Source organism: Lathamus discolor, chromosome 12 (genome assembly GCF_037157495.1).
Source record: "Lathamus discolor isolate bLatDis1 chromosome 12, bLatDis1.hap1, whole genome shotgun sequence".
In the NCBI taxonomy this organism is placed as follows: domain Eukaryota; kingdom Metazoa; phylum Chordata; class Aves; order Psittaciformes; family Psittacidae; genus Lathamus; species Lathamus discolor.
Window position 1 is genome coordinate 3,751,265 of NC_088895.1, and position 25,921 is coordinate 3,777,185.

The window sequence follows — 25,921 nt, forward strand, 5'->3', positions numbered from 1 at the left end:
GTTGCAACCCAAATGCTAACTTCTGTTATGCAATTCTTTTCCATTTAATAAAAAAAACCCTGAAAATCCAAGAGATCTACATTTGTCTTGCTGTACTGCAAGTTTCTAATTGTCTCTTTATACTGAAAGTAAAGTCTATCCCCAAATTCAGTGGAAGTTCTTGGGAAGAACTCACCAAATACTCTTACTAGAACACAAGGAGAATAACCTCTTTGCCTTAGATAGAATTAGTGAAAGGAGGAAAGGAGAAAGAGATTAAAATTCTGACTGTTTTGACATATTAGGACTGTTTCTACATAGTTTTGGCCTCATATTCATATTCTAGATCACTAAACCTTGAAAAAGCCCTCTCTCTCCAGGTGCCAAGTTTGAAAAGTTTACTCAATTATTACTTTTCTATTTCTTTTCTGGTGAAACATCCCAAGAAGAGAAGTTCCCCTACTGTTCTTAGAGTGCCACCTTAAGTGACAGACTGACCACAGCTGCAAGCATCAGATAGTGTGTACTTCCTTCAGCTTACACTGATAAGGGATTTTAATCCTGCTGGGAATCCTTATCATTCACCATTTTTACTGTGAATAACTGAATGGAAGGTGATTTTGCAATTAAAACAGTATACTGGGAGACGAAACCAAGTCCAATACACATTTTACTAGTGAGCTAAAAACATACGAACCCTCTTTGCAGGAGCCAGGGACCAGTCTTTGCATATAGCATACCCAAACCGGCCTTTTAAACTAGAATTTCTCTACACTACTCTAGTTCTGACTCAGCTTCATGTTGACATGTCTCAAGAGCCAAAAGCATACTGAAAACACCAATGATTTCAGATACCAGTTCCCACCCCTTTTTCCTTAACATCCCCCATGCTATGACTAATTCTATTTTTGAGGATAAAACAAAGTGTATCCCTCCTCTGCATTAAGGTTTCACTGGAAAATCTTTTGGAAAAATGCACTTTCACCACCCAGACATTACCTTTGTCAGCTTTTCCTGTAGCTCCTGGATTTTGGCCTGCTGCTCTGTGTTGATCTACAGTTCAATAAAAAGATGGGAGGAAAGAGTGTTATAAATCCAAAAAGGAAAACATGCTGTCTACTTAAGATACCATATTTATGTTAATTCACTTCCCAAAAATGTTTGTTTCTCCCTATAAATTCCAACGCACCAAAATGCTACTTGGCAAATCTATTCCCATTTTACTAACTTCTGGCTGATTCTGTATTTTGGTCACCAAGTAGCTCGTTCAGTGTGAGAACACTCAGAAATCTTTTTATTTTTGATTTGTTATTCTTTATTTATAAAGAAAACCCTTATGTATCACTAACCTAGCTGCAAACTCAGACTACACTAGTTTCTGAACACAATCCATTAATAACAGGATATACAGACACAGCTTTACATTAAATCAGAGCAGTGATCACACCAAGAAGAGTAAAACAAAACAAAATAAAATTAGAAGAGAAAATAAAAGAGAAAAAAAGGAAGGAAAGGGGAAAGGGGAAAGGGGAAAGGGGAAAGGGGAAAGGGGAAAGGGGAAAGGGGAAAGGGGAAAGGGGAAAGGGGAAAGGGGAAAGGGGAAAGGGGAAAGGGGAAAGGGGAAAGGGGAAAGGGGAAAGGGGAAATGAGGACTGTGAGACTGCATGGCACTGACTAACCAAAGACACTCTTGGTTTCTATGCATAATATGAAAGACTCAGGAAGCAAATTCCAAGCAAGTAACATACCTTCTCCAGTTTGGAATACAACTCTCCCGCTTCATTTTTCCCTTGATCTTTAACCTGTAACTTAAGTATAAAACATATCATAGTCTCAGGAGAGGTTGTAGTACGTTGGCCTCTATCCAGTCATCACCTCATGCGATTTAAACACAAGCAGTTACACAAGGTATAAATGACATTATTTCAAGGCTACAATTGAAAGACATTTTGTATTACTTGTAGAAACCACTTGATCTTTGGAGGGGACGGACACACTCCCATGAAGCCTAAACTACCTTTTGCAGTTTGTTGTGACATTCTGTAGCTTTACGTTTGAATTCTTCAGCTGCCAGTCGGGACTCTCTCAACTCCGATTCATAAAGGTCACTACGCCTGCGAGCTGAAATAAGGTCCTCTTCTAATTGATTCATCATCAACCTCATTTCTTCTACTTGAGCTTGATATTCCTGCATTTGTTGTGGAAGGGAAGGAAAAGGTATTAGATTTTAGAGGCAATAAGGGAATACTTGAGGCAGCAGATCCCAGAATACTGATTGCAGGCAAGAGGCACATTTAAGAATACGTGGAAGAAAAGTGCAAATAAAACAATAAGAGCTAAATATAACAACATATCCATTGTATTCTGGTTTGAGTTGGGCCATTTTTAAGTCATTACCCCATAATGTCAAAACACTGACTTTTTGAGAATGGCTGCACTGCAGAAGCACATGCATACATCTACATACAAATGATAAAAATTACTTACATTTCTAATTTCTGAAACAGAAATGCGCCTTTGAGCTGAGGTCTCTACTAAATGCTCAGATGCTCCCTCAAGATATATTTTCTCAGGCTGATAACATGACAATTGCCACAGATCTGCAAAGCTTGGGTAAAAGGGAAGGAAGGAGAAGCAGAGGGGTAGCACACTGTGGCTTCTAGCCTTCAGCTATTTTCTCTTGATAGAGTTAAAAAGGATCACATTGCTCTGGAAGACAACCTAAAATCAAATAGTAACTCAGAAAAACTGTCCAAAACTCACATTGCTCATAGAAGATATTTGCTTATATAGGCAAAAATGATGGTTCCCCATTCAGGACACTACAAAAGAGGGCATCTGGAAGGGGATGGTGGGAGCAGAAAATAACAACTGAATCGACTGTCTCAATGAGACTTGGCACTCAAACTGAGATGAGCTCATGAGATGGCTTCTCATATCTTCAGTGGAAAAACAGATTTTAATTATGCTTATTTAGCGTGTACTAAGTCCTGTAAGAACACTTTGTATAAAATTACTCTAAATCAAAAAACCCACCAAAAACCAACCAAATGAACATACAAAAAAGAAGTGTTTTTTAAGGAGGGAACAAGTATAAAACATGCACGTCAAGAGCTAGGAAAAAAGATTATGAAGGACTGACAGTGGGGAAGTCTATCCTTCTTTCCATTTTAATATCTTACAATATGTCTGACTACCTCCATATTCAAAAGACTAACTGTCTCATGACAAAATCAGGTTTGTCATCACTCCTTCCAGACAGCCAGCTGTCTTTAGTTAGACAAGTGATTGCCTCAACACTGACCCTGGTGTCAGCTGGGATTCTTTAGCAACATGGAGAGCTTATGCAGAGATTTAACAGGTTGCTTTACTAGGGGAAGCATGGCAGAATGGCTCTTTGGTTCATAATCCCCAGATTGGTCCTCCAGTTTGTAAGGCAGACAGGGGACCTACTCTTTCCAGTTAGCCTCTCTTTGGTCGATAGCATTTTCTTGCCAGAAAGAATTGGAGCGTTTTTATAACAAGTGAGCATAGATTAACTCAAATATTCATTTCATGCAAATACGTTTGTGAATGAAAAAGGCAGAGTGTTTGAAGGAATACATGTTCTGCCCAGAAATCACAATTTGTCAAGACTTCCTAAAATACATGTCTTTTATGTCAGCAAACACTTGACCAAAGAATTACAGGTATGACTACAGTTGCCACTGTAATGAGTGAAAATGAGTGTTTGGGAAGGGAGGAGAATTGAGAGGGAGAAAAGGAAGAAGAGGAGATATTTAGTAATATTTCAGGGGTGTTTGTTTCTACACATTTGCAGGACTATCTTTGAATAAATCTCATGCTCAGGTCAGAGGAACAGGCCACATCACTCAAGGTGACAGAAAAATACCTCTTGCATATGCATTGAGCATAGTTCAAAATCTATCAGGATGAATTTAAGTGCATACTAATGGACAAGCAAAGCTGAGGGCATATACCTGAAGCAAACCACATCAGGGTAGCTACATACAAATGGGTAGGCCTTTCAAAAAGATAGAGATTCTGGTTTGTTGCAAGTTCATCCATTCGTATAGGTCTTCATCAAGTAACCACCAGATAAAAGGTTTAGTTAAAAATAAATCAAACCTGAACCAAACAGAAAATAAACACACCCCCAAACAAAACAGACAAACAAAAAAACCACAAAAAAAGCCCACAAACCACAAAAAAAGCCCACAAACCCACCACACTTTTCTATTCAAGTACCTGGGGTTAAGTTGAACCTACAGTCTTGCCATACAAATACCAAATGCCTCATTATTGGGGTTCGAATATTCTGGTTTGCTGCTAATTTTACTCATGCTCTCCCAAGCTTTATGTTTTCACCAGCAATTCTCTAATGGACCCTTCCATCTCACCTTCCAGTTCCCTTTGACTTCAGAAAAATGATTTAAGTCTTTAATGGTTAAGATCCACCTCCTAGTATGAGTCAGCAAAAACGTCTCTGCCCATTTTGTTGCGGTGTTCTTGCATGTGAGCTTCAGGTGGCTCAGAAGACCACCCCAGGTATGAAAATGCAGATTCATTCATTGACCTAAACAGCATTTTCACCTCATTGTAAATCTTCACAAGCCAAATTAAGAAATTCTGGGCCAGAATATTTGATTGAAAACTACTTGCATTATTTTTCCTCTGTTCCATGCGTCTGCACTGCTTAAGAATCTATTGATATTTATCTTCACCAAAAATGCTCCACATTTCAATATTTAAAGTAACTTCGCTACCAAAGCACCAGAACACAGAGTAATGAGCTTTAGATCCCTTGTATTACATAAAACAACTATTCAGGAGAATGCTGTAGAAGTCTATGGAGGCCTACTACATCCAGAGAGTTGTTTTTGCATTTCATTACTTTTTACATAAGAGCTGCTCATGTCTGGAGAATTATTACCAAGGTTTCTAGGTTTCCTTGTCTCAAACACTACGAAATTAGTCACTTACTGTTTGTAAAGTGCTTTGAAGATGAAAAACAACAGATAATTGCAAAGAACAGTTTGAATGCCATAGCAAATTTCAATTTCTTTTTCTCAATACAATATGTTGCTAGTAATTCATGAAACTGAATGGGTTCTGACAGGATTTTATATCCTAAAATGTCCACATTTGTCACCATATTTTCATTTAATTGCAACATTGTTTTTTTCTTATGAACAATTGCCTGCATTAGTGAATTTTCAACATTCTTCTGGTGGTAAAAACTTATGAACATCTACTTTGCAAATAGATTAAATTAGGCACCACACATTTTGAAAGGCTATTACAGCATTTTAAATGGCCAGTTAAGGAAGAATCAAAAAAAAACCACACAAAATTAAGGATTGCTCACCTCTCCCCAAGGTGAAGATTCAGTAACTTGTAAAATTTGTATAGCTTGAACATTTAAAATGGATAGTTCATTTTCAATGCAGTATATTACTAAAGCATGGCAGCCTTCTCCTCAGCTGGTTTTATAGACAAAGTACTTTCAGGATGAGAAAAAGAAAAACTTGAAGTTTCTGCTTACTTGCAATGGGCACAGAAGCGCATATTTTGTTCCTCCTCATTTTGTTTAAGAAACCATGTGAAAACACAGACTGGGAATCATCACAGCCTACCAACATAAAACATAATCCTGGCAACAGGGCTACAATATGCCAAGAATGCCTATCTGTAGATAGCCACCCTGCTCCCCGCAGAAGCAGGTATACCTGTTCCTTGATCTCTTGCAGTTTTCGGCTTTGCTCTCTGATATCATGAAGTAGCTGCAGTGCCTTATCATCTTCCTGAGACACTTCCATCCGTGCCTGCTCCAGGCTTCGCTTTAAGCTCTGCAGAAAGCAAAATGTTCAATACATAGCCTTTGTTTTTTCAGATGGCTGTAGAATAAAGATCTTTAGCTATACAAATGCCTCCTTGACTGCAGGGAGACACCAAAAAAAAAATAAAAATCAGGGCCACAGTGATGGAACCCTAAAGAAATCCATGGCCAGTGCTACTCCTGCAGCCCATTTTACAAATGCTGCTTACTACACTTCAATCTTAGTTCAAATCTCTACTTCCTCGCATCATGTTTAGAGACAAAAAAAAAAACAAACAAAACAAACAAAAACCAAAAGGCATCCATTACTGACAACATTTATCTACATTTTCTCTAGCACTATTAATTCACAACCTAGATACAATCCTTCAACTTCATGTTACTACCATTTTCCTTGTTGCTGTTAAGTGAATTAAATCCTTTAACCATTGTTAACATTCCATAAAGAACAGAAGAGCTGCTTCTGCAACTCACCACATTTACTAACTGCATATTTTTGACACAGCAGTGGTCCTCCTATCAGCTGTGTGTTAGTCTTCAAGAGAAAGATACAAACTGAATTCTCTTTCTTTACCTAGTAGCATTTCGAAGATCCCTCAGTCCATTTTAAGATCTGCTTCCCAACAAATCAACGTATTAGAAATGCTTTTCAGTTCTCAGAAACAAGAGTATTATCTGGACTTTTGTTCTTCGTTCAAGAGAGGAAACAGAATGTTATATCCAACTCAAAATACATCGACTATTAACTAGAATGAAAATATCCTCACCGGAATCTTGCCAGGACAAGGAGGCAGACATTCCAACTCCCATGAAAAATGCCAAATGATCTTTGAGGACATGGTTTTACAGCCTCATTTTTATACCTGAACAATAGCACCTCTCCTAGCATCAGCCCTGACATTGTGCTGAGAAACTGCATCAGCCCGACCTCAGAATACCACAGACGGAGGCAACATCACTAATCCTCTTATTTGTCCTTGATTGCTGTCACTGACTAGGCCTCATCCTCTCCTGGCTAAGAAACCTGCAAGAATTCAAACTCAAGCATATTCTAGCACAGCCAGTTAGACAAACATCACAAACAGTTTCAGCAAGACCAGGACAGTAGTTATTCCTCTATGTTCTAAGCACATGACCACGAAGCAAAGTTTGAATACAAGTATCAAACAAGCTTCTGCAAACAAATTCAGAGCTCCATGTTCAACAGATATCCTCTCACATATCATTTTCTCTCCATCAAGTACCCCACTGAAACCATGAGGGACGAGAAAGGCAAAGACCACCAGATTTCAGGCCTTCAGAGCTGAAAGGACTGGTGTAAGGGCTCACACTGCATTCTGTGATATAGGTGGCCAGGTCCTGTTCCAGGAGGGATCGCTGGGTCTCAGAGGCTTTCAGTTCCACCTCCTTTTGGCTAAGTACAGCCTCCACCTCTGACACTCTCCGGTGCAACCGCGTCATTTCCTGCTCCATCTGCAATAAATATCAAGAGGTTACAAAGGGGGCTTCAAAAGCTTTGTTAACTGCTACTTTCAGAACTCTGTTTGTAAGGAATTTGTCTCCAAGAGACTGCTAGTTATGCTTCTCCAAATGGCGTTTAAATTCCAATACCATTGTCTCTGCTCCAGGAATGCACAGTTCTTCTTAAGGACAAGTAGTAAGTCTAAGTCACCCCATTCATTCAAGCTGCTTGTTCATATGCAGTCGTTCTTCGAACCCCAGTTAGCAAAGAAGACACAATCATTTTTCACCTGACTTGCAGAGAAGGGTCACTTTAACCTTATCCCAAATCCATGCTGGACCAGAAGATGGTTTCCCCCCATCTCCTTGTCAGGAGTAAATGGTCAAATCCAGAACAGAGCAGGGAAAAAAGCAAACAAACTCTCATAAAAGTCTCTTACAAGCAGTAAGTTTTAAAAGACTCCACTGGGTTCCCTTTATTGGAGCACAGCAACTGTTACAAGATGTTCACCATAACCAGTGACGTGACAACAGTTATGTAAGTAGAAGCTGATGAGTTAGGAAGATAACCTCAGAACAGTACTGCTGTAATTGTGCGTATGACGAAGAGGCACGGCCTGCAGGAAGAAGCAGTCGTCTGTGTCACGCTGAGAAAAGGACTGTTTAAAATCCAGAGCCACTTCTTGTTAAGATAAAAGTATCTAGAGCAACAGCATGGCCTAAATTCATTTCCCTTTGTATTGGACAGGAAGCCACCTCACTGAAGGAAAAGCACTTTGCCCACCACGAGTCTGGATGATCAGCAGCATCTGACAGATCCCTGGACATACAGTGGTTGCAGATTCCTGGAGCAATGGAGATGGCCAATCGCATAAATAAATACCTTGTAACACTTGTCCTGGACGTCTTGGAGTTCTTTGCTCTTGAGAAGAAGTTTGTTTTCCATGGAGCTGACCTTGGCTGGAGAATCCACACTTGAAAAAACAGATCTAAAAGAGCAAAGCCAAACAGCACGTGAATACAGGTAAAAGCTGCAGAAATCTGCATTTATGCAGCCTTGGTAAAGCCACTGGGTACTTTCTTACACCAGGATAAAAGAAAGGTGCAGCAATCACAGTCTAACAGCCATCAGTACAGATCAAACATACCATAAAACCTTTCACAGAATGATTTGGGTTAGAAAGGACCTTAAGATCATCTAGTTTCAACCCCTCTGCCATGGGCAGCGACATCTTCCACTAGACCATGTCGCCCAAGGCTGTGTCCAACCTGGCCTTGAACGCTGTCAGGGATGGAGCATTTACCACTTCTTTGGGCAACTTGTGCAGTGCAGTGTCTCACCACTCTCACAGTAAAGAACTTCTTCCTTATATCTAACCTGAACTTCCCCTGTTTAAGTTTATTAGATAATCCATGTGTACTTCTAGTTACAATATTAATATTTCCTAGCAGCGACTTTTACGTCAAAGTGCAAAACAATAGATCACAGCAACATTTTTGCATAACTTGCATAGATTTATAAGTGCAACTAAAACAGCATAAAGTCAATGTAACCATTTGGAAAGATACCAAATTTACAGAGAATTGCTTTTGACTTTGTATTTTATTTTTAAATGAGTTTTAAGATCATCATAAAAGTACAAAAGACCTAAAAAACTTTAACTTGTTGTAATCTGCACCACAGGAAGAATTTAATATCCTTAGTTACCTTCTGGGAATCAAAATTGAAACTTTCCTAACCCAATTCATGCAATCCCTACAAACCCAATCAATACCAATATGATTAGTCACACTGCAGAATATCAGAGTTCCACTTACAAGTAATTTTTTTCCAAGAGACACAACTTTACTGTTCAAAACAATCTGAGTCCAGAAACCTGGGGGAAATATTTACATGTTCTTAGGCTTTCTAATTGAGTCTCAACAATTAAGAAGTTTACCATTACTGTTAGTCTAAATTCACTCTAGGAAAAGATAGGCAGCCACTCAGCGTTTTGGAGAATACTTTTAGTGCTTCACAGTCTTAAATCTGTAATTTGCAACCAAAAAAATTAAGTACACACATCAAAACATAATTAAAAAAATATATATCACATTCTCCCTCGCATAAAATGATTCAAACGAGAAACTTAAGCAGTTAATGATGTGATGGAACCAGTGTTAAGTGATAGATGAAAATGCAGAAGTAGAATGAAGGTGCTAATAAAAGATCATACAGTCTGCCCACACATTGCTTTCTGCTTCTCCTGGCCACAGTTTGGTATGCAGCCAGTTATCCCCATGGAGAGAAATGAGCTTTGAGCAGCTCTCTGCATATAGCCATACACCCACACACAGCAGCACAGTCTCTCTTAACACTAAGGAAAAGTTTGATTCCATCACCACCATTTTCTGAGAAAAATCTACTCCTTAATTCAAAGAGAGAAGCAGGGTAGTCACAAAAGAGAAAGACACCTGGGGTTTTATGAAAATGCTGCAGCAACCTAGCTATATCAAAGTAGATCTTCAGTACCAACACTTTAGGCAGTCATTAGGAAACACTGGTTTGATGTTAGCAAACAAACACAGCAAACCCCACCAATTCTGCCTTAAAAGGTCAAATATTAATATTTCTTCAGACATCTGAGATGGAAAAACTTAGAAGAAAGAATCCTACACGTTAACTATACAGGTATGATTAGGACTTAATAAAAAGGAAACCATAGAATTCCAGCCTGGTTTGGATTAGAAGGGACCTTAAAGCTCTTCCAGTTCCAGCCCCCTGCCATGGGCAAGGACACCTTCCACTAGACCAGGTTGCTCCAAGTCCTGTCCAACCTGGCCTTGAAGATGCGAATGCTTTTGTAAAGCATTCCTTTAGTCCTGGTCCAATCAATCTGATCCATCAAATTATCATATTTTAACATCAATTTATAAAGCGTGTCTATACTCCTACAGAGAAAAGGCAGCCATCTGAGAAAGATGCATATTAAATCCTATAACAGCTGGGTGTACAAACAAGGCTAAAAATGAAGAGTTGAGAAAAAGCAGTCTAAAAATACAAATTAAAGCTCACATTAACTAAAAAAGACACTAAGGAATCTGCTTTAAAATGTTAATCAAATATATGTAAATAGCTGCAATGTACTGAGACGAGTCTGAAAATCTTCTTATAATAAAAATTTAGCTTCACAGGGCTGAACTGCCCCAGCTGAAACTACATTTTTGTCTTTTTTACTTACAGTTTCAGCATTAGCCATCACCATTTTATGGTTATTCTTTTAACAAATCTGAGGCATTACCTAAACAAAGTACAGCCAGTCCTCACAGACCTGCTTTTATTTGCTGTCTCTATTTCCCCTCCCTAAAGGGGCTAATTTTATTCTTATTTTGCGTATTTACTTTATTTGCTATTAAAAGAGTCAGAGCCTAATGGTATTCCAGGCACCATTTTGCATTTCAAACATTTCTCTTAGCAAACCACCTTAAAGCATCCATAAGCACTGCACCACGGTAAGTAACAGGAGAGATTTGGGCAAGAAGCTCAGAGCTCTGCAGAGACCCAGTTGTCCAGCCCGAAGCAACGCGATGGGACAGAGCACGGGAGACTCCCAGCGTCTCAACTTAGTTTCATGAGCCGACTGTAGAGGGAGCTGCTCCTCATGGCTGGCGTCAGTTTTGGAAGGAAAGAGCGCTACAAACTAGAACTCCAATCTTCTTCTCATCCCTGGCCAAAGGAAGGAGGGAATTCCTTAAAAATGTGTCCTGGTGACATGACAATTTTCCTGCCATGGAAACAGCACATCTTATCCCCGAGTGAAGCTGATTTCAGTTCACACTGAACACACAGTTTTTAAGAAACGTCCTTTTGCAGCAATTCTTTCCTGCCTACAAATTCTATTAGAACAACTTCAAGAGCATCCATACAACCTTCAGAGTATCAGAAAGGGGGCAGACAGAGGAAATCAAGAGAAATGGAATACTGACTAATCTAATAAGCCTTGTCATGGTGATACAAGCTCTCAACACAGCATGACAAGGTGGAAAATACCCACATTGCTGGGGCACTTATGTTCTTCCTCAGTCAGGAATCATCTTGGAAATTAAACACATGCAATCCAACATCAAAAGCCACGATGCAAAGCTATCATTCGGGTTGGTAACCCCTCAGAATATTTCGTTTAATTAACTGCTACATCTGGATCAATTCTTAGCACAACAGAGCAGCTTCTGCTGTTTCCTCTCAAGTGTGAAGAAAAGATTAACAAAAGGTAACCGGCTTACATCAACAAGAAAATTGCAATAAAAGATTGAAAAGCCCCAAAGTCTATAGTCCCAAGTGCTGATAGCACTACCTGTGCCAATTTAGTTTCAAAAGACGCACTGCCTGCATGGCTAAAACCAACCAAGCTGACAGCTGCCCATCTAGTGATTGCACAGCCAGATCTGCAGCAGCCTCAACCAGAATTATCAGAAATAGTGCTAGTTGAGTAAAAGCTCCACCAGTCTGTGGCCGAGATGAAGATGAAGAAAGTAGAAGTACAGCAGAAGCTCTAAGCCGATTCTGATGTATCAAACTCACACCTCTCTTGTGCATCATACCTTCCTTTGTCCTTTTATGCCACTCTCACAAACCCCCAACTCACCTGTGCTTCTTCCTTCTCACAGCGCTTGACACCATCTGTCCTAATCCTGGCCCCCACACAACATGCCTATAATCTCATCCCCCAGCCCTCATGCTCTATTCTTTTTAGCATTATACTCATCTGTACCTTCCACCCCCTCGTAAATGCTTGCTCAGGCCTAAAAAAAACCCAACCAAAACCAAACAGTGATAGCATCAATCTGTGAATAGAGCTAGCTGAAGCAAGGCATATTTTTGATATGCTCATCCTGTGCTTCCTCTTTAATCTATCTTTGGTGAAAGAGTTTACCAGAACCAGACAAACTGTTGGAAGAAATCAGTAGTCCTTCTTTTTGGAAGAATGGCCCATTTTAAACCCTAGAACCTTGCAGAAAAGGTTTGACCATCTACCAAAGCCTCACAGATCACAATTCAAGAATTACTAGGATTACATTTATTATATTCTGATAGATTATTTCCAAAAATAAAGCTCTGTATCAGCAACTGAGGTTAGGTACTAGCCCCACTGTCAGCCTTGCCTGGGAATGCATCTCTAGGTTCTGGTTTAGCAAGCATTTTATATTAATCTAAGGTTTGATAAGTAGTCAGACCACTTTAGCTCCCTACTCCAGTCAAAGGCAGGCAAAAACTGACATCATAAACAATTTTTTATCTGGGTATTTATTTTTAATTAGGCATTTTGGTGTGTTTTATTAGGTATTGATTTTTATGAGGTATTCTAGTTTAGTTTATTAGGTATTTACTTTTATTAGATGTTTTGGTTTATTTGGTTAGCCCTGAATTTCTAATGTATTTCTCTCATGCCTTAAGGGCTTCTGAGAGTCACCTGCAAAGGACAAGAAGAATTTTCTTTCACCACTTGATCCATATTTCTGGCATCTAAGGGTTTCTGTCACTTGTTCTGAGCACTGGAGATCAGCCACAGTTAGGGACAAGAAGTGAAGTGGGGCTGGCTTTTAATGGAATTAAACTCTCAGTTGCCTGTTATCTTGTCACAGTCCCACACTCGCAGCCAAACCACCAGCCAGATTTGCAGTCAGACAGGCAGTTCTTCCCCATATCAAGAATTTAGATGCCATGATGGAAGAAGTAGTTAGCTGTTCCTTTTCTGCAGCTTGATCCCAGTTCTTAGAATCATATAGGTGATTAACAAACACTTGGCTAGTACAGGAACCTATGACATAAGCAATGCCCTTGATTTCTCCTGACTGCTTCCTACCACACATTATTGTTGTGCCTTTTGCTCTTTTGTTCAATCTTATGTTTGTTACAGGGTCACAAACTCTTCCCTAAACTCATGGTATGGGGCAGCATATAGAACAATTTCATTCAGTGGACTCTTCTAAACCACACACTGACTACATGATTTTTGGCAACAGGTCAAAGCGATTTCAGTGAAACCTTCTAACCCGAAGTGGTTAGGAGAAAGAGGAGACTGGAAAAGAGAACTTCTTTTATCCTTCTGTCCATTTTTTTTTAACTGCCATTTCTCTGAAGGATATGAAATTCCAAGCTCAGCTACAGCTTCTGTAGCTGTCCAGTGAACAAAGGCAACAGGATAACTCTAAACTTCATAGCTGGACAGCCCTCACATTAAAAGCAATGAAAGTTTCAAGGACCTTGTTAATGGCACTCTGCAGTTGCCCGGCCTGACTAGGAGCAGCACTAGAGGCATTAGAGCTATCATGCTGCAGGCACAGGAAAACGGATCTGCAGCACTTAGCAAAATAAGGGTTAGACTTTCAGAGGAAAGATTTTAAGAAGAAAAATTCTGGACTGATAAACTATGACTTAGGACCTTCCAGAGAAGACATCCCAAGATTTGCAACAGATAAGCCTACCCCTCATGTACAGTTCTCTTTCCCATCCAGAATTTGATATGCAAACTAGTGTGGACAGAAACAGTACTTTATATCCTCAAGCAAAACATACAACACGCGATATATTATAAGTAAGAAGTCAGCTTTATGACCCAGTGTTGCAGTGATACTGAGAAGAAACTAGTTACCGCATTATTTAAATACAGATATTTTCGATTCTCCATACACTCTATGCTATATTTAAATCACCTTCTTAGAAGAAAATGCAAGTATTTACTGAAAAATAAAAATCAAAGTGTATTTATCAACATCTTATTCAAAAAAAAAAAAAAAGAACGAAAGAAAAGAAAGAAAAAAAGAAACTGAGATCTACTTCTATTAAAATTTATTCTGGGGAAAATGAAGTACATGATGTCTTTCTGTTCCAGCTCAGGAGAAAACAGGCCACAGATAGCAGAGATTTTACTTCAGTCAAAATTTCTCCAGAGCACATTAATCTCTATTCGTTTGCTGTACCTCTTCTCATCGATTACCAGAATTCAGATGTAACTTCAATAGTCATTTTCAGTACGAGCTCCACAAAGAAAGCACATTAATCCACCTGCTATATCTGCATTACTTTTCAGCCTTCAACCTCCAGCACAGTTACACACCACTGATCCTGGGACTTTACCTCACCTCCTGCTCAGTTCTAGTCCTGGGACCAATTACATACACATTTTTACCATACATATACGGTCACTGTTGAGCCTCTTCTGACTGTTACGTGAATGGTCATGTAGGTTTGATAGATGGATTGCAGCTCCCAGGCAGAAAACGTAATGCCGTAAGTTATTTCACTTCTAAATCAATGGATTTTTTAACCCCAGGATCTACAAATATAACATTCCATTTTCCTAATTCTGCTGACAATATTAGATCATTTCACAGTATTAGATAATAATTTGATAATTAGATAAGTAAAAGAATACTTTGGGGGGGGGTTATTTCCTCTCCCTTCCTTCCTCTTTTGTCATCAAAGCAACTCTGCTGAAGAGAGACAGTCAAAGATTCCCTTTTTTTTTATAGGCATAACCAGCACATAACCTTGATTCATAGTGTGGGCAAGATCAAAGATGTCAACAGTATCGCCAGATTTGGTTACACACTTACCGCAGAGCAACTATCACAACCAATATGACAAAAACATGAAAACTTGATTAAGGCAGATTGACAACGAAGTCCCTGAAGAGAACTAATGAGCAGCAGTGAACGATGGTTGACACAAAAACACAGCACCGTGGAGTGCATTGAGTCACTAACCCAGCTAAAGCCATTGCATTCCTGAGAGGCCTCACGATACTAAGGGAAGGACTTCGTAACTTAACCTACTGCACTAATACTTTTTCAATAGCTCTGTCATCAGAAACTAACCACCCACCACACCAAATGGTTTATACTACTATTTATAATCTTCTTTTTCTCTGACTGCATTCTCTCAGAAAGCATGTATTCTTTCAATTGAAACCCACTTTTTCTAGATCTTTACCTCCCTCCACAGACACATACCCTGCATACTCCATCTAAATCTCCACTGTCTTAACACAAAATACAGCAATGTCCAGTCTTCATATTTAACTTGACCCAACAGCACAGTCAGCTGCCATGAAGATCCTTCTTTTCTTCACTGACCCATCACTGCACATTCCCAGATTAGCGGAGCTCCATTTCTGTGGATCACTGATTCAGCCTTACACATCCCCAGCACTTGGTGCCCACTCTCTGACCCAATAAAATAACACACACCCCCTTTTCCATCTCTGAACTCCTCAGTATTCTCATTCTTTCAGGGATCTGCAATATCAGAAATGCAATCGCCTACTGCTCCCTGGTTAACAGCGATAACTGACTGAAAGTATTTGAACAACAATTTAAACAGTAACTGGTTTAGAATCAATCTTTCCATTTCATTCCCTCTCCCTCATCCCAGAAATAATCACAAAACAGTAGGACAGGCACAAGCCACAGTAGCAACAGATCCAGCCAGAATCTGGCAGTTTCCCTAAAGCAGAGTACAGGCCAGTTAAAACAGCTTTTCCTCACACACACCATCCTCACTGTAACAAACCTTCACATTTTTTCCAACGATCCTAAGCAATCTACCTAAGCAATAATTCCTACTTACTCTGATTTGAGAATCCCTAATGCCTTGATGAATGAAAACCCCACAAACGGCAGATCTTCACCCGAGAAACCTGCTGGGTTCAACTGGCGCGTAGAGGATAAAACCCGCGAATTCTTCTCTGGTTCATCAAAATTTGAGGTGTCATCATCAGACTTGAGAGTAGGAACGAAGGGGGGAGGAGCTGGTGAAAAAAAAGGCAAGAAGAAAAGACAAAATTCAGCTACAGTTCACTCTGCAACAGTCCCACTCATTCAGTGCTTGCAATGGCACTGCAGCTCCTGCTTTTAATCTTGCTAACACAAGCAGACTGAGCTGCTGCTCTCCAATGTATTACAGCAACAAGAGATTAACCCTTAAGCTACCAAGATGGCTACCACTCTGCAGGCAGAATGTCTCCCCCACCGATTAAACTGGGGTTTAGGATGGTGATTTGAGATTGTTGGGTTTGGGGTGGGTTTTTTTTCAGGTTAGGTTTTGGTTTTTTAAACACATACCTGGAATCAAATCAAAGCATCAGGCTAAGAAAATCAGTACTGTGATATATTCTGATTCATCTAGAAAACGTCTCCAACCTATGCAATTAGTGACACTACATGAGAACATAGCCTGATCCTTTGCTAGTCAGCTAAGGGATACCTTTAACCTTTAATACTACCAAGAATACTCCCAGCATAAGCTTCTAATCAGCAGCAAACTGGTCTTTCTCCTGGACAATTCTAATAAACTACAGCTACCAGAAACTAATTGGTCTTTAGGAAGGGAAGAAATATCAGTGAGATTTTATTTCTCTGTAGAGCTCGCTAAAGATCTGGAACTCTTGTCAGGACACCACTGCAGTCTGGCTCCGATACAATCAGCTCTGAAGAGGGGTATAAATAGCAGGAATCACAATGTATTTCTTACTACAATTTCTAAATCGGTACCATTTAACTTGTTAAGCAGTTGTTTCATTTCAGCTGATTTTCTCATGTTTGCTTCAGCTTAATTAACCAGCAGAACAAAAGAACAAGTTCTTCCCAATGATGTGCAGCACCCAAGCTACCTGCTGGCTCGGTTATGTGTGTGAAAGGAATGAATGCAAGAACCTGCTGTGCAATTCCTGCCTCATTAAATCACGTTTTCTAAAAGGGTTGGGTTTGGGTTTTTTTAAGTTATTTCATCACTCGGGTCCTCTCTCACTGCAAATCTACAAATCTCTTCTTTGCTCTATAAAGGAGACAGCTCTTCAGTCAGCAACTAGAACACAGCCCATTGTCACAAGCTGATGGAAGTGTAGTGTGCTAAAACCGTTACCATGGCTCCAGTATAGATCTCCTGTAGCTGAAGGGCTGATGAGAATTGAAGAACCGGGAACAAACATTACAACCCCTGCAGTGCAGGCTCCCTGCTCCTCACTCTCTGCATGCTCGGAGTTTAACCCTACCTGCCTGCAGTCGTGACAGATGCTGAGGCTTATCTGACTGACAGGGCAGAATGAGTCAGGGCTGGAGCTTGCTGGCTCCCTCTAGGTTGCCAAAGCCTTTCCCAGCCCGCTTTTTAACTCTTCATTCTCTAAACAAATGCATGCTTCAACTACCCACTAAACCAGCATTAACAGCCCAAAAAAAATAAGGAATCTGTCTGTATAAACTGGTAAATCACAAGTGCACATGCAGGCTTTGTAAGCAGCTCCCCAAGGAGTCATTCTGACGTGGCTCCAAAGCAAGGAAGTGAGAAGAAATTCCATGAAGCAGATAGGATGCTGCTCACGTACAGCAGTTCCAAGTACATTAGAATGAGATAAATGGGGAAAATACACAAATTAAATAGGTTCTGGAGTAAGCAGTTTTACTGACTGGCTCCAGAACATTTCCATTTTCTGTCAATAGCATTAATTTATTAATTTCTGCTGGTTTATTGGTTACAATATAAATTTAGATTCAATATAAAGCTGACATTTCTGTACTGTAAACATGATTTTGGAACACAGATTGTTTATTAGTATCTGTGGGGTTTTTTTTTAAATTCACTTAATGTCAGGATAGCATCCAGCCACTCTTTTATATGCTCTTCATGATTAAAACCAGAGAAGCAACAGAAACCAGTCTGTAAGTATATCAACTTCAATGTAAATATAAATCCAAGTTATAGTTAACTCATGGCAGAGGAGGAGAAGTTCAGGAATTATTTTTTAGTTTAGGACCTCTGCTGAAAGAACTCTGCCCATCCTCTTGGAGGAAGGGGTTGCTGGGGGGGGGTTAACATTGGTTTTGAAGACTGTCTATGGAGATACTGTCTGTGAAGTGAAGTAATAGAGAAAACGGCAAAACCTCTTCACTTTGTCTGGGGAAGTCTAGAATCTTTCTTGAAGAGGTAGCAAAGCCCAACTTAACCACCTTCTTAGAATGGTCTAACATCAGGTTATACTGCTCATAGACTGACAGATAACATCTTTGAAAGAGAAATCTAGTGCCTTACTTCTCACTAGAAATTAGCTAAGATCTTAAAAGTCATCTCCAAGTCCTTGCAATGAAAATTAAAGACTTTCCCCTTACTAACAATAAGAATTCCTAGTCAAACCATAGGCATAAAAGAAAATATAACTTAAATATGCCTAAGAACAGCATGCACATAAAAAGAGTAAAGGCATTCAATAGGGGAACAGTGGATGCAGAAAGATAAAACTGAATCAGAGACAGACTAAACCTTTGGGGCTGGTAGGAAACTAGTTTACAAAGCACAGTGTTTACCACCACAGTTTCTTCTAATGTTCAATAAACTATGTGAACAGCGGAGAAATTGTGAATACTGGATTGAAAAATACTGAAAAATCATTTGCCCTCAAGTTTGCATTCCCTATAAATCCATGACTAAGGGTCCAAAACCTCTGCAACTTTGCAGCATAACCTTGTTACAACAGTTGTACCAAGAAACAGTAGCAACTAAAAAGAAAACTTCTAAAAAGCACTCATTTAACAGAAATACCTCTAGATGTTAAGTAGTTCAGAACTGCCAACAGTAACTCAGAATGAGAATAACTTCTTCAGAAGTTTTAGGACCCTGGAAAAAGACTCGCTTAGGAGTAAGAGGGAGTATCTTTAAGTAAAAAAAGCTAGATCCACTCTGGGGTTTTTTAACTGTTTGGTAGCTTCTTTATATTCCTTTATTCCTACGACTAGGGAGTCCTTTTTCTGATGTTCAAAATATCTACAGAATAAACAGAGTAGTCTTGTAAAAAACTAGCTAAAACAGAGAAGTAATTTTGTTTTCAAACATGGGTGACATGATATCTAGTTAAATTATAATTTCTTGCTTAAAATCAGAGAACTGTCACACAACTATAGTATGTTCAGATCAAGATGCAGATTGGTGAATGGAAATACACTGACATGCTTACCAGTTGCTCTTTAAAGGGAAGAATCCTTTAGTAGAAGTCAAGACAAGCCTCTAACTGTTAAAACCCTGAACTAAATGTTAAAACCATGCCATCCCATCCGACAAGGTGAAAAATCTGCATGTTTTCCAGGCTCACCCCCTCCCAGAGAAGAGGCAAAATGATTACTCAAAAAGACAGTGAACCTGATGCTTCTATTCACATGAACTGGTTGAGTATAAAGACTTCTTTTTGTTTCTGATGTTACAAACAAACATACATGTTCTATTTACCATTTAAAGTATCTTGTAGAGAACTGCATGTTTTAAAAAAGCCCATTGCTTGCCTAGATACCTCCCCACTTGTGGAAGGATGTAACCCTCTTCCATCTGTTCCAAAGAATGACTTTCAGAGGAAAAGGGGGTGTTGTAGGTTGCTAAGTTTAAGAGAAAAAAGAAAGCAGCAAACTCCAGCACACATGCACTGCAGTTCTGTAACTCGTTTATCATTAGGATTAGAGAAAATGTCTGTATGAAAAGAAGCTGCTTTTGGCTTTGAGGGTATGTATGTATGAGTAGTTCAAGGAACGTTGCCTTAATCAGGTCTCTCCATCCTTTCAAAATATTTTCATGTAAATTCAGAAAAGAGATACTGCATTTCCCCAGGGACACTGAAAAACTGAAATAGGAAACTGAAAGGAAATACACAACGTTTCTTAAGAATAAAAATGTGTCTTTCCTTGATCTGCAAGGTGATCTATATGTGCCTTCTGAGGAAAGCATCCACGCAGTAGCTTAGGCATTACCCTTCCTCAGGCTTTAAAAGGTCTATGTGAGTAATGTGTTATGGAAGATATGGAAAATAAAAAGTAATTCAAGGATGTTTTCTCTAAGACCACTTAAAATAAAAAAAATAAAAAAAAAAGGCATTATACTGGTTGTAACCAATATCTGTAATATTATCTTAACATCTTTACTGTTCTGTCAAGACCATGATCCAGCATATACATAAAAGCGATCTTCAAGCTGGCATGAAAGTGATCTCCACTTATAGAAACAAGTCAACACATTTTCATTTAAATGAAACATCACAGTGTTTAACCATGAATGACAACTCTGGGTTCCTGAGGATAAGGAAGAATCCTGGACTTACAAACAACAGGATTTGTATTCCTACCTGTTTAATAGCAGAACATATACCCTAAAAATCAGTCTTCAACACTTTCTCAAGTTCTTCTGTTTGCAAAAGACATTCATTCTTTTTTTTCTCATATATACAGTTTCCTCATGAAAGTCCAAATATGATATTCCATTTTCAAGACCTCTTGGACTGCAGTTACAAAATAGTTCTTAAAATGGAAGATTCTTTTTGATATACATATATACTCCTTAGATGAGAATAAAAGTATTCTGACCACCTCTCAGCAGGCAGATTTCTGGTTCCAAATTAAACAGCTCATGGAATTCATGGATTTTAAATAACAAAAGGTGATTAGCAAAGTACCCAATGCAACCTTTTTGCTCATAACTCAAGTACATCATTCCCTCATTCTCTACCTCCAGCCTTAGATACTTAGCAAGTACTCAAATAGTTCTGTTATCAACTTTCCAGTTAAAATGCTGATCATGTAGCTGAAACACAGACATGAATATGTTTATTCCAGGTAGATAAATTCCATCCCATTGTCAGAAAATTCTGTCAAGTAAATCAACACAATCTTTCCAAAGTTTTTTTCTTTTTTTGAGGGAGGTGGTGGTGTCTGGCTTGGTTTTTTTAGAAGCTTTAGAAGTCATTGAAAAGCAGAAAACAACAAATGCAGAGAGGAGAATCTATAAATAAGTTTCAGTACAATACTCCAAGGTAGGGGAAGATTAGCTGTTGACACAGATTCAGTTAAACCTGACCTTATGTTTAATGGTTGGATTCTATTTCTGTAATTGAAGAGCTGCCTCTACAGATACATGCTACTTCAACCAAGGAAGTTTGGAGCTTTTTTAGAGGCAACTGTCTTTTGGGAAGGGGGCTACTGAAAAGTCAAGTGTTTCATAGGTTACCATAACAACAAAATGTAACACTGAAAAGCCTCTTAATGACACATTCTTAACCAAAATCGGTGCATTAAGAACTGTTATCCTGGAGCTCCCAGCATGACAATTTGAATACCTGCAAGGCAAGGGTACCAATTTTTTCCCTACCTTTTTCAGTCGATAATAGAAATAACATCATTACTTTTATAGACCAGAGGAAAGTCTGATTGTGCTGACACAGAATTTATTTAGCAATCGCAGAACCATTTAGGTCGGAAAAGAACTTTCAGATCCCCAAGTCCATGCCATACCCAAAACTTTGAACAGGTTAACTTCAGGGAGTGAGTCTCTTTAATGTAAATCTAAATCCTGTGACCTTTGCCAGCACTCACAAGTTTCCTTATCTTCTTAGGCTGCCACTGCTCCAGTTAAACACCACTATCAACAGAGGTCAAGATAAGAAAGAAACCTTTAGCTTTTAGAAAGCCTGGGTCAGACCCAACAAGGGTTTTGAACAGGATGACAGTGACAGCGCTCTGAATAAACCAGCAAATGGAGAACCACTGCAGAGAGCAAAGCAATGGGTGATACATTGAATCTGCTACTAAGAGCTAGAAGACTGCTGTGTTTTGTGCTAGATACAGTAGAGTTTCATGAAGTATGAGACATAACAACGAAGTCAGGGGTCAAAACTGCATGAATCTTCACAGTAGGTAGGTCCGGATATTACAGGGAATGATGCAATCCACTGGCCAGCTCCAGACAGACAGGGAATTTTTAAAACCCAAATGATTTATTCCAACATTGTAATGACATCAGAGCTGCCAGCCAGCTTGTCCATCAGTATCACTGTTGCCACATGAAATGACAAAACACCCCATTAACTTATGCAGTTGTGTGAATACTGGACAGACAATTGCCAAGGAAACACCACAACTCATGCCCAGATGCTATTTTTTTTTCCAGGTCTGAGATAATATGATACAAATGCGAAGCAAAAGTTTCAGAAATGGGAACTGGTGGCTCAGGCAGGGCTCTGGAGAAAGAAGGCAGAAAGAGCTGAAGTCTGGGAAACGTATGATAAAATGATGGAAAAGACTCAAGCCTCAATGCCTCTCAAAGGGCAGAAACAATGGAATTTAACAGAAGAGCAGCTCCACAAGTTCAAAATTAATGAATCAACAGAAAAGTGAGTAAATATTCTGTGGAGCTGACAGCTGAAGTGCTGAGATAGTTATCAAAAGTAGAAGCATTGGCTTAGCAATTTATCATGAAAATGGAGCACAGTCATTGCTCTTACAGCATACTGGATAAAGACTATAACACAGACATGTTCCCTGCCCAGATAATCTTACAGTCCAAATAATCTCAAATAATATCCAGCACAACTCAGGTTCTCATACATAGGTCATTGACAATCTGTGGAAGATTTGCTTTTGCCATGATGCCGGTGCCTCAGTACTTCCAAATACTGAATTCCAGTGCTTCCATAGTGTTACAAAAAATTTTCTGCAGAGAAAATTATCTGCTTCAGTAGTTTTATTCTATTCCTAGTGGAATGAATGGATTTTTGTTGATAAAAATGAGTCATCTATTTGCCAAATTAAGCTTGAGAAAAAATTCCAGTGTCCCTATGACCACTGATATATCACCACCTATAGAAGCTAACACCCAAAAAAACACAGAGAAAAAAACAACTCAAATGAAGTTGAACCACAAGCAATGAAAGAGAGAAAGCTTAAGATTCAACAAAAAATAATGAGATTAAGCCAAAATTAAGCAAACTGAGGTTGAAAAGGCCTGAAAGAACATACTGATGCATTTTAATCCAAGGAAAGACGTGGAAAGGACCATTTTGATTTTCTAGTCTAGTGCCTGCAGTAATATGGCAATTGTATCAGAAATTCATATGGAAGTGTATTAAACTTCATCTTACCCTGCATTTTTCACCTGAGAGATATCATATCCTACCCAGAAACCAAAATGAATTGTTTTGTTAAAAACACCTGCTCCAGGACACAGCCCTGTTTCATTATGAATAACAATTCAGATCAAGCCCACCTAAATATTCACATTGTACAAACGTTCACGTTACCCAAAGCAACAGGAATTGTTTATAAATGCACTGTTATTCTACTTACAGTTACGGATGTTGTTCCAGTCAATTTTATTAAAAAATGGATGGCAGCAGAGTCCCTCATAACCCAGCCTTTCCTTCTGCCCACATAGCAGGCTCTGGATCAGATCAAGAAATTCACTACTAACTTTCACATCCTCTGGGAACTTCAGAAATCTCTGCAAAAAAAGAAAGAAAAGGGTTTCTGCTCAGTAGGAAAACAGTCCCACAACACTAAAATTAAGTTTCATTATTCTATGTCAGGCAGACTGGATAAATATTTATAGCATACAAATTAAAGTATTGGGCATTTTTTTCCAGTTAGGCTTTTATATGTATTTACTGCAGCAAAGATAACACAGGAACAACCATTCCTAACCAGACAAATGGCAGTCTCGGGTCACCATCTTATGCTGAAAATGGCCAAGGCATACACAAATGGAAGAGGAAAACAAGACACTTTCCCAGAAAATTCTCCCAAACTCCCAAGGATTTGTGGCTTAGTCTTTTCTGAAGCAGGGATGATGTCTTTGTGTTCCACCCCTGGAACTGTTCAAGGGCAGGCTAGACAGGGCTTGGAGAAACTTGATCTAATGAAAGGTGTCCCTTCCCATGGCAGGGGGCTGGAAGTGGATGAGGTTTAAAATCCCTTCCAACCTAAACCAGGCTGGGATTCTATGATTCTATTTGCCAGATCTCAATAGATTCTTCTTTTATGATTTTTTCTAGTCACTTTTTGAACACATATAAATATTCAGCAGCGGCAAACTTACAGCAAAGAGCTCCTCAGCATAAGAATGTGCTATATGAAGTTTCTTTTTTTGTTTGTAGCATAGTTATTGCTGCCTACTTTCATTTGATGCCCCTAATTCCCATATTAGAAGAGATCATAGGCAACCACTCTTTGTTGACTTCCTTCAAGCTACACATGATTTTTTATTTCCTTTTTCTTTCCTACTACCTCCTACCATTCTATGTGCTGCTTTCTGGACTGTTACTAAGAACTAAACTTAACATTTGCATAGATTATAAAATCAAGATACTGTTATTGAGCCCACCACTGGGTACAGTTGTGATACTTTTCCATTCATATACATTCATTTAAAATTATTTAAACTAAATTTCATATGATGTTTTAATCATGCAGACAGTCAATATCCTCAAGTCTTTCTGCAGCTCTTCATAGCCGCTTTACTATCCTGAAATACTTTGTAAGATCAGAAACTTTCTGAATACATAATTAATCCTTCTGATCCCTTATCCAGACTATTTTGCACATGTCGCAATTACAGTTGCCTAAGAGGACAGCTAAAACTTTGCAATTTATGGCACCTGTTACCAAAAATCATTTGACATACAATACAGAGACATACAAAAACAATATAAAGCATATACATTGAATATTCTATGAACTTGACAGAGTAAGAGACATCCATAAGCTTCTTATCTCAACTGTAAAACCACAATCTTTAGTTAGAGCCTTTTTACTCAAGAACATGGAAGGAGTTTTCTGTACCTGGAAGTTCATGATGTTATTGAAGGTTTTTGCTGAAGTCCCTTCAGTGAAAGGAGATCTCCCATAAATCATTTCATATGCAATGACTCCCAGGGACCACCAGTCGCATTCCAGACCGTAGGAACCTTTGCCATCCCCATTCAACCCTGTTAGCATTTCTGGTGCCATGTAGTCAGGTGTGCCAACAGGTAGCTTGGCATTTACCTACATGGAAAGATATACCCAAGTGAACTTATAGCACTGTCTGTGCATTGTGATCTTCATAATAAACCGAATATTTTCTATTTGCTTTTTTCAAATGAGACACAATTTTCAGGCCCCAAAGTGAATTTTAAGTAAGTAAATTTAAGCAAGGCTGTTACGCAAAAAAGTGCAAGGTTAAGGAAACTGCTGGTAAACAAACAGAAAGCAAGCTATTTGCTAGAAAAAGAGTCAAATTATCAGAGCTAACTGTTACTAGCAAGTACAAACAGCTAAAGGAGAAAAACAGCATTCTGAAAAGCACAGGATTACTAAACTAATGTTTTAAGCAGTATACACACTCTAGCACTACTGCTTCAACTAGTATAAACAGGGACATCTGAGCTGAAATATCAAAAATAGTCAAATTTAGATATAAATATTCCCTGCCCTCATTGCATTCTGTGGCATCTCTACTTTTTACCTTGTGTTCATTACCAGCAAACTACTAGTATTTAAATTTCTGGAGTGCTTAGAAAAAATAATTCAGGAGCCAAAACTGCAGTCATTTTTGCAGTTCATTGAGTGGTATGAAAAACTGAAAGAAAGAAGCAGCCAGACTAACACAAAAACCTCGAGGTAACTGAAATGATAATGTGAAGAAAAAAATGAAAAGAAAAAGACAATGCAAAGAAGTACTGAAAAGGCAAAGAAAAGGAAAACAAAATATTAAGAGTTGCAATACTAAGAAAATGCTACCAAAAAAAGTTGTAAACTAAGACAGGAATGTGGTGTAGAACTTCATGTTCTCGCTTAGATTTTAATTTCAAATTATCACTTGAA

General features: G+C 38.8%; 1 protein-coding gene across 9 annotated transcripts in view; it reads right to left on the bottom strand.

The window, feature by feature from the left end:
- Positions 1-25,921, bottom strand: part of CIT (citron rho-interacting serine/threonine kinase) — a 138,876-nt gene that overhangs the window by 41,073 nt on the left and 71,882 nt on the right. For 5 of the 9 annotated variants that reach the window (XM_065693137.1, XM_065693140.1, XM_065693145.1 and 2 more), the window contains 9 exons: positions 24,899-25,102; positions 23,408-23,561; positions 15,888-16,068; positions 8,163-8,268; positions 7,148-7,291; positions 5,709-5,828; positions 1,997-2,167; positions 1,728-1,787; positions 979-1,032 (listed from right to left, as the gene is read on the bottom strand). In XM_065693137.1, the coding sequence (XP_065549209.1) occupies positions 979-1,032; positions 1,728-1,787; positions 1,997-2,167; positions 5,709-5,828; positions 7,148-7,291; positions 8,163-8,268; positions 15,888-16,068; positions 23,408-23,561; positions 24,899-25,102 (1,194 nt within the window). The remainder of the gene's footprint in view (positions 1-978; positions 1,033-1,727; positions 1,788-1,996; positions 2,168-5,708; positions 5,829-7,147; positions 7,292-8,162; positions 8,269-15,887; positions 16,069-23,407; positions 23,562-24,898; positions 25,103-25,921) is intronic. The other 4 variants (XM_065693142.1, XM_065693138.1, XM_065693141.1 and 1 more) reach the window with 1 other exon arrangement.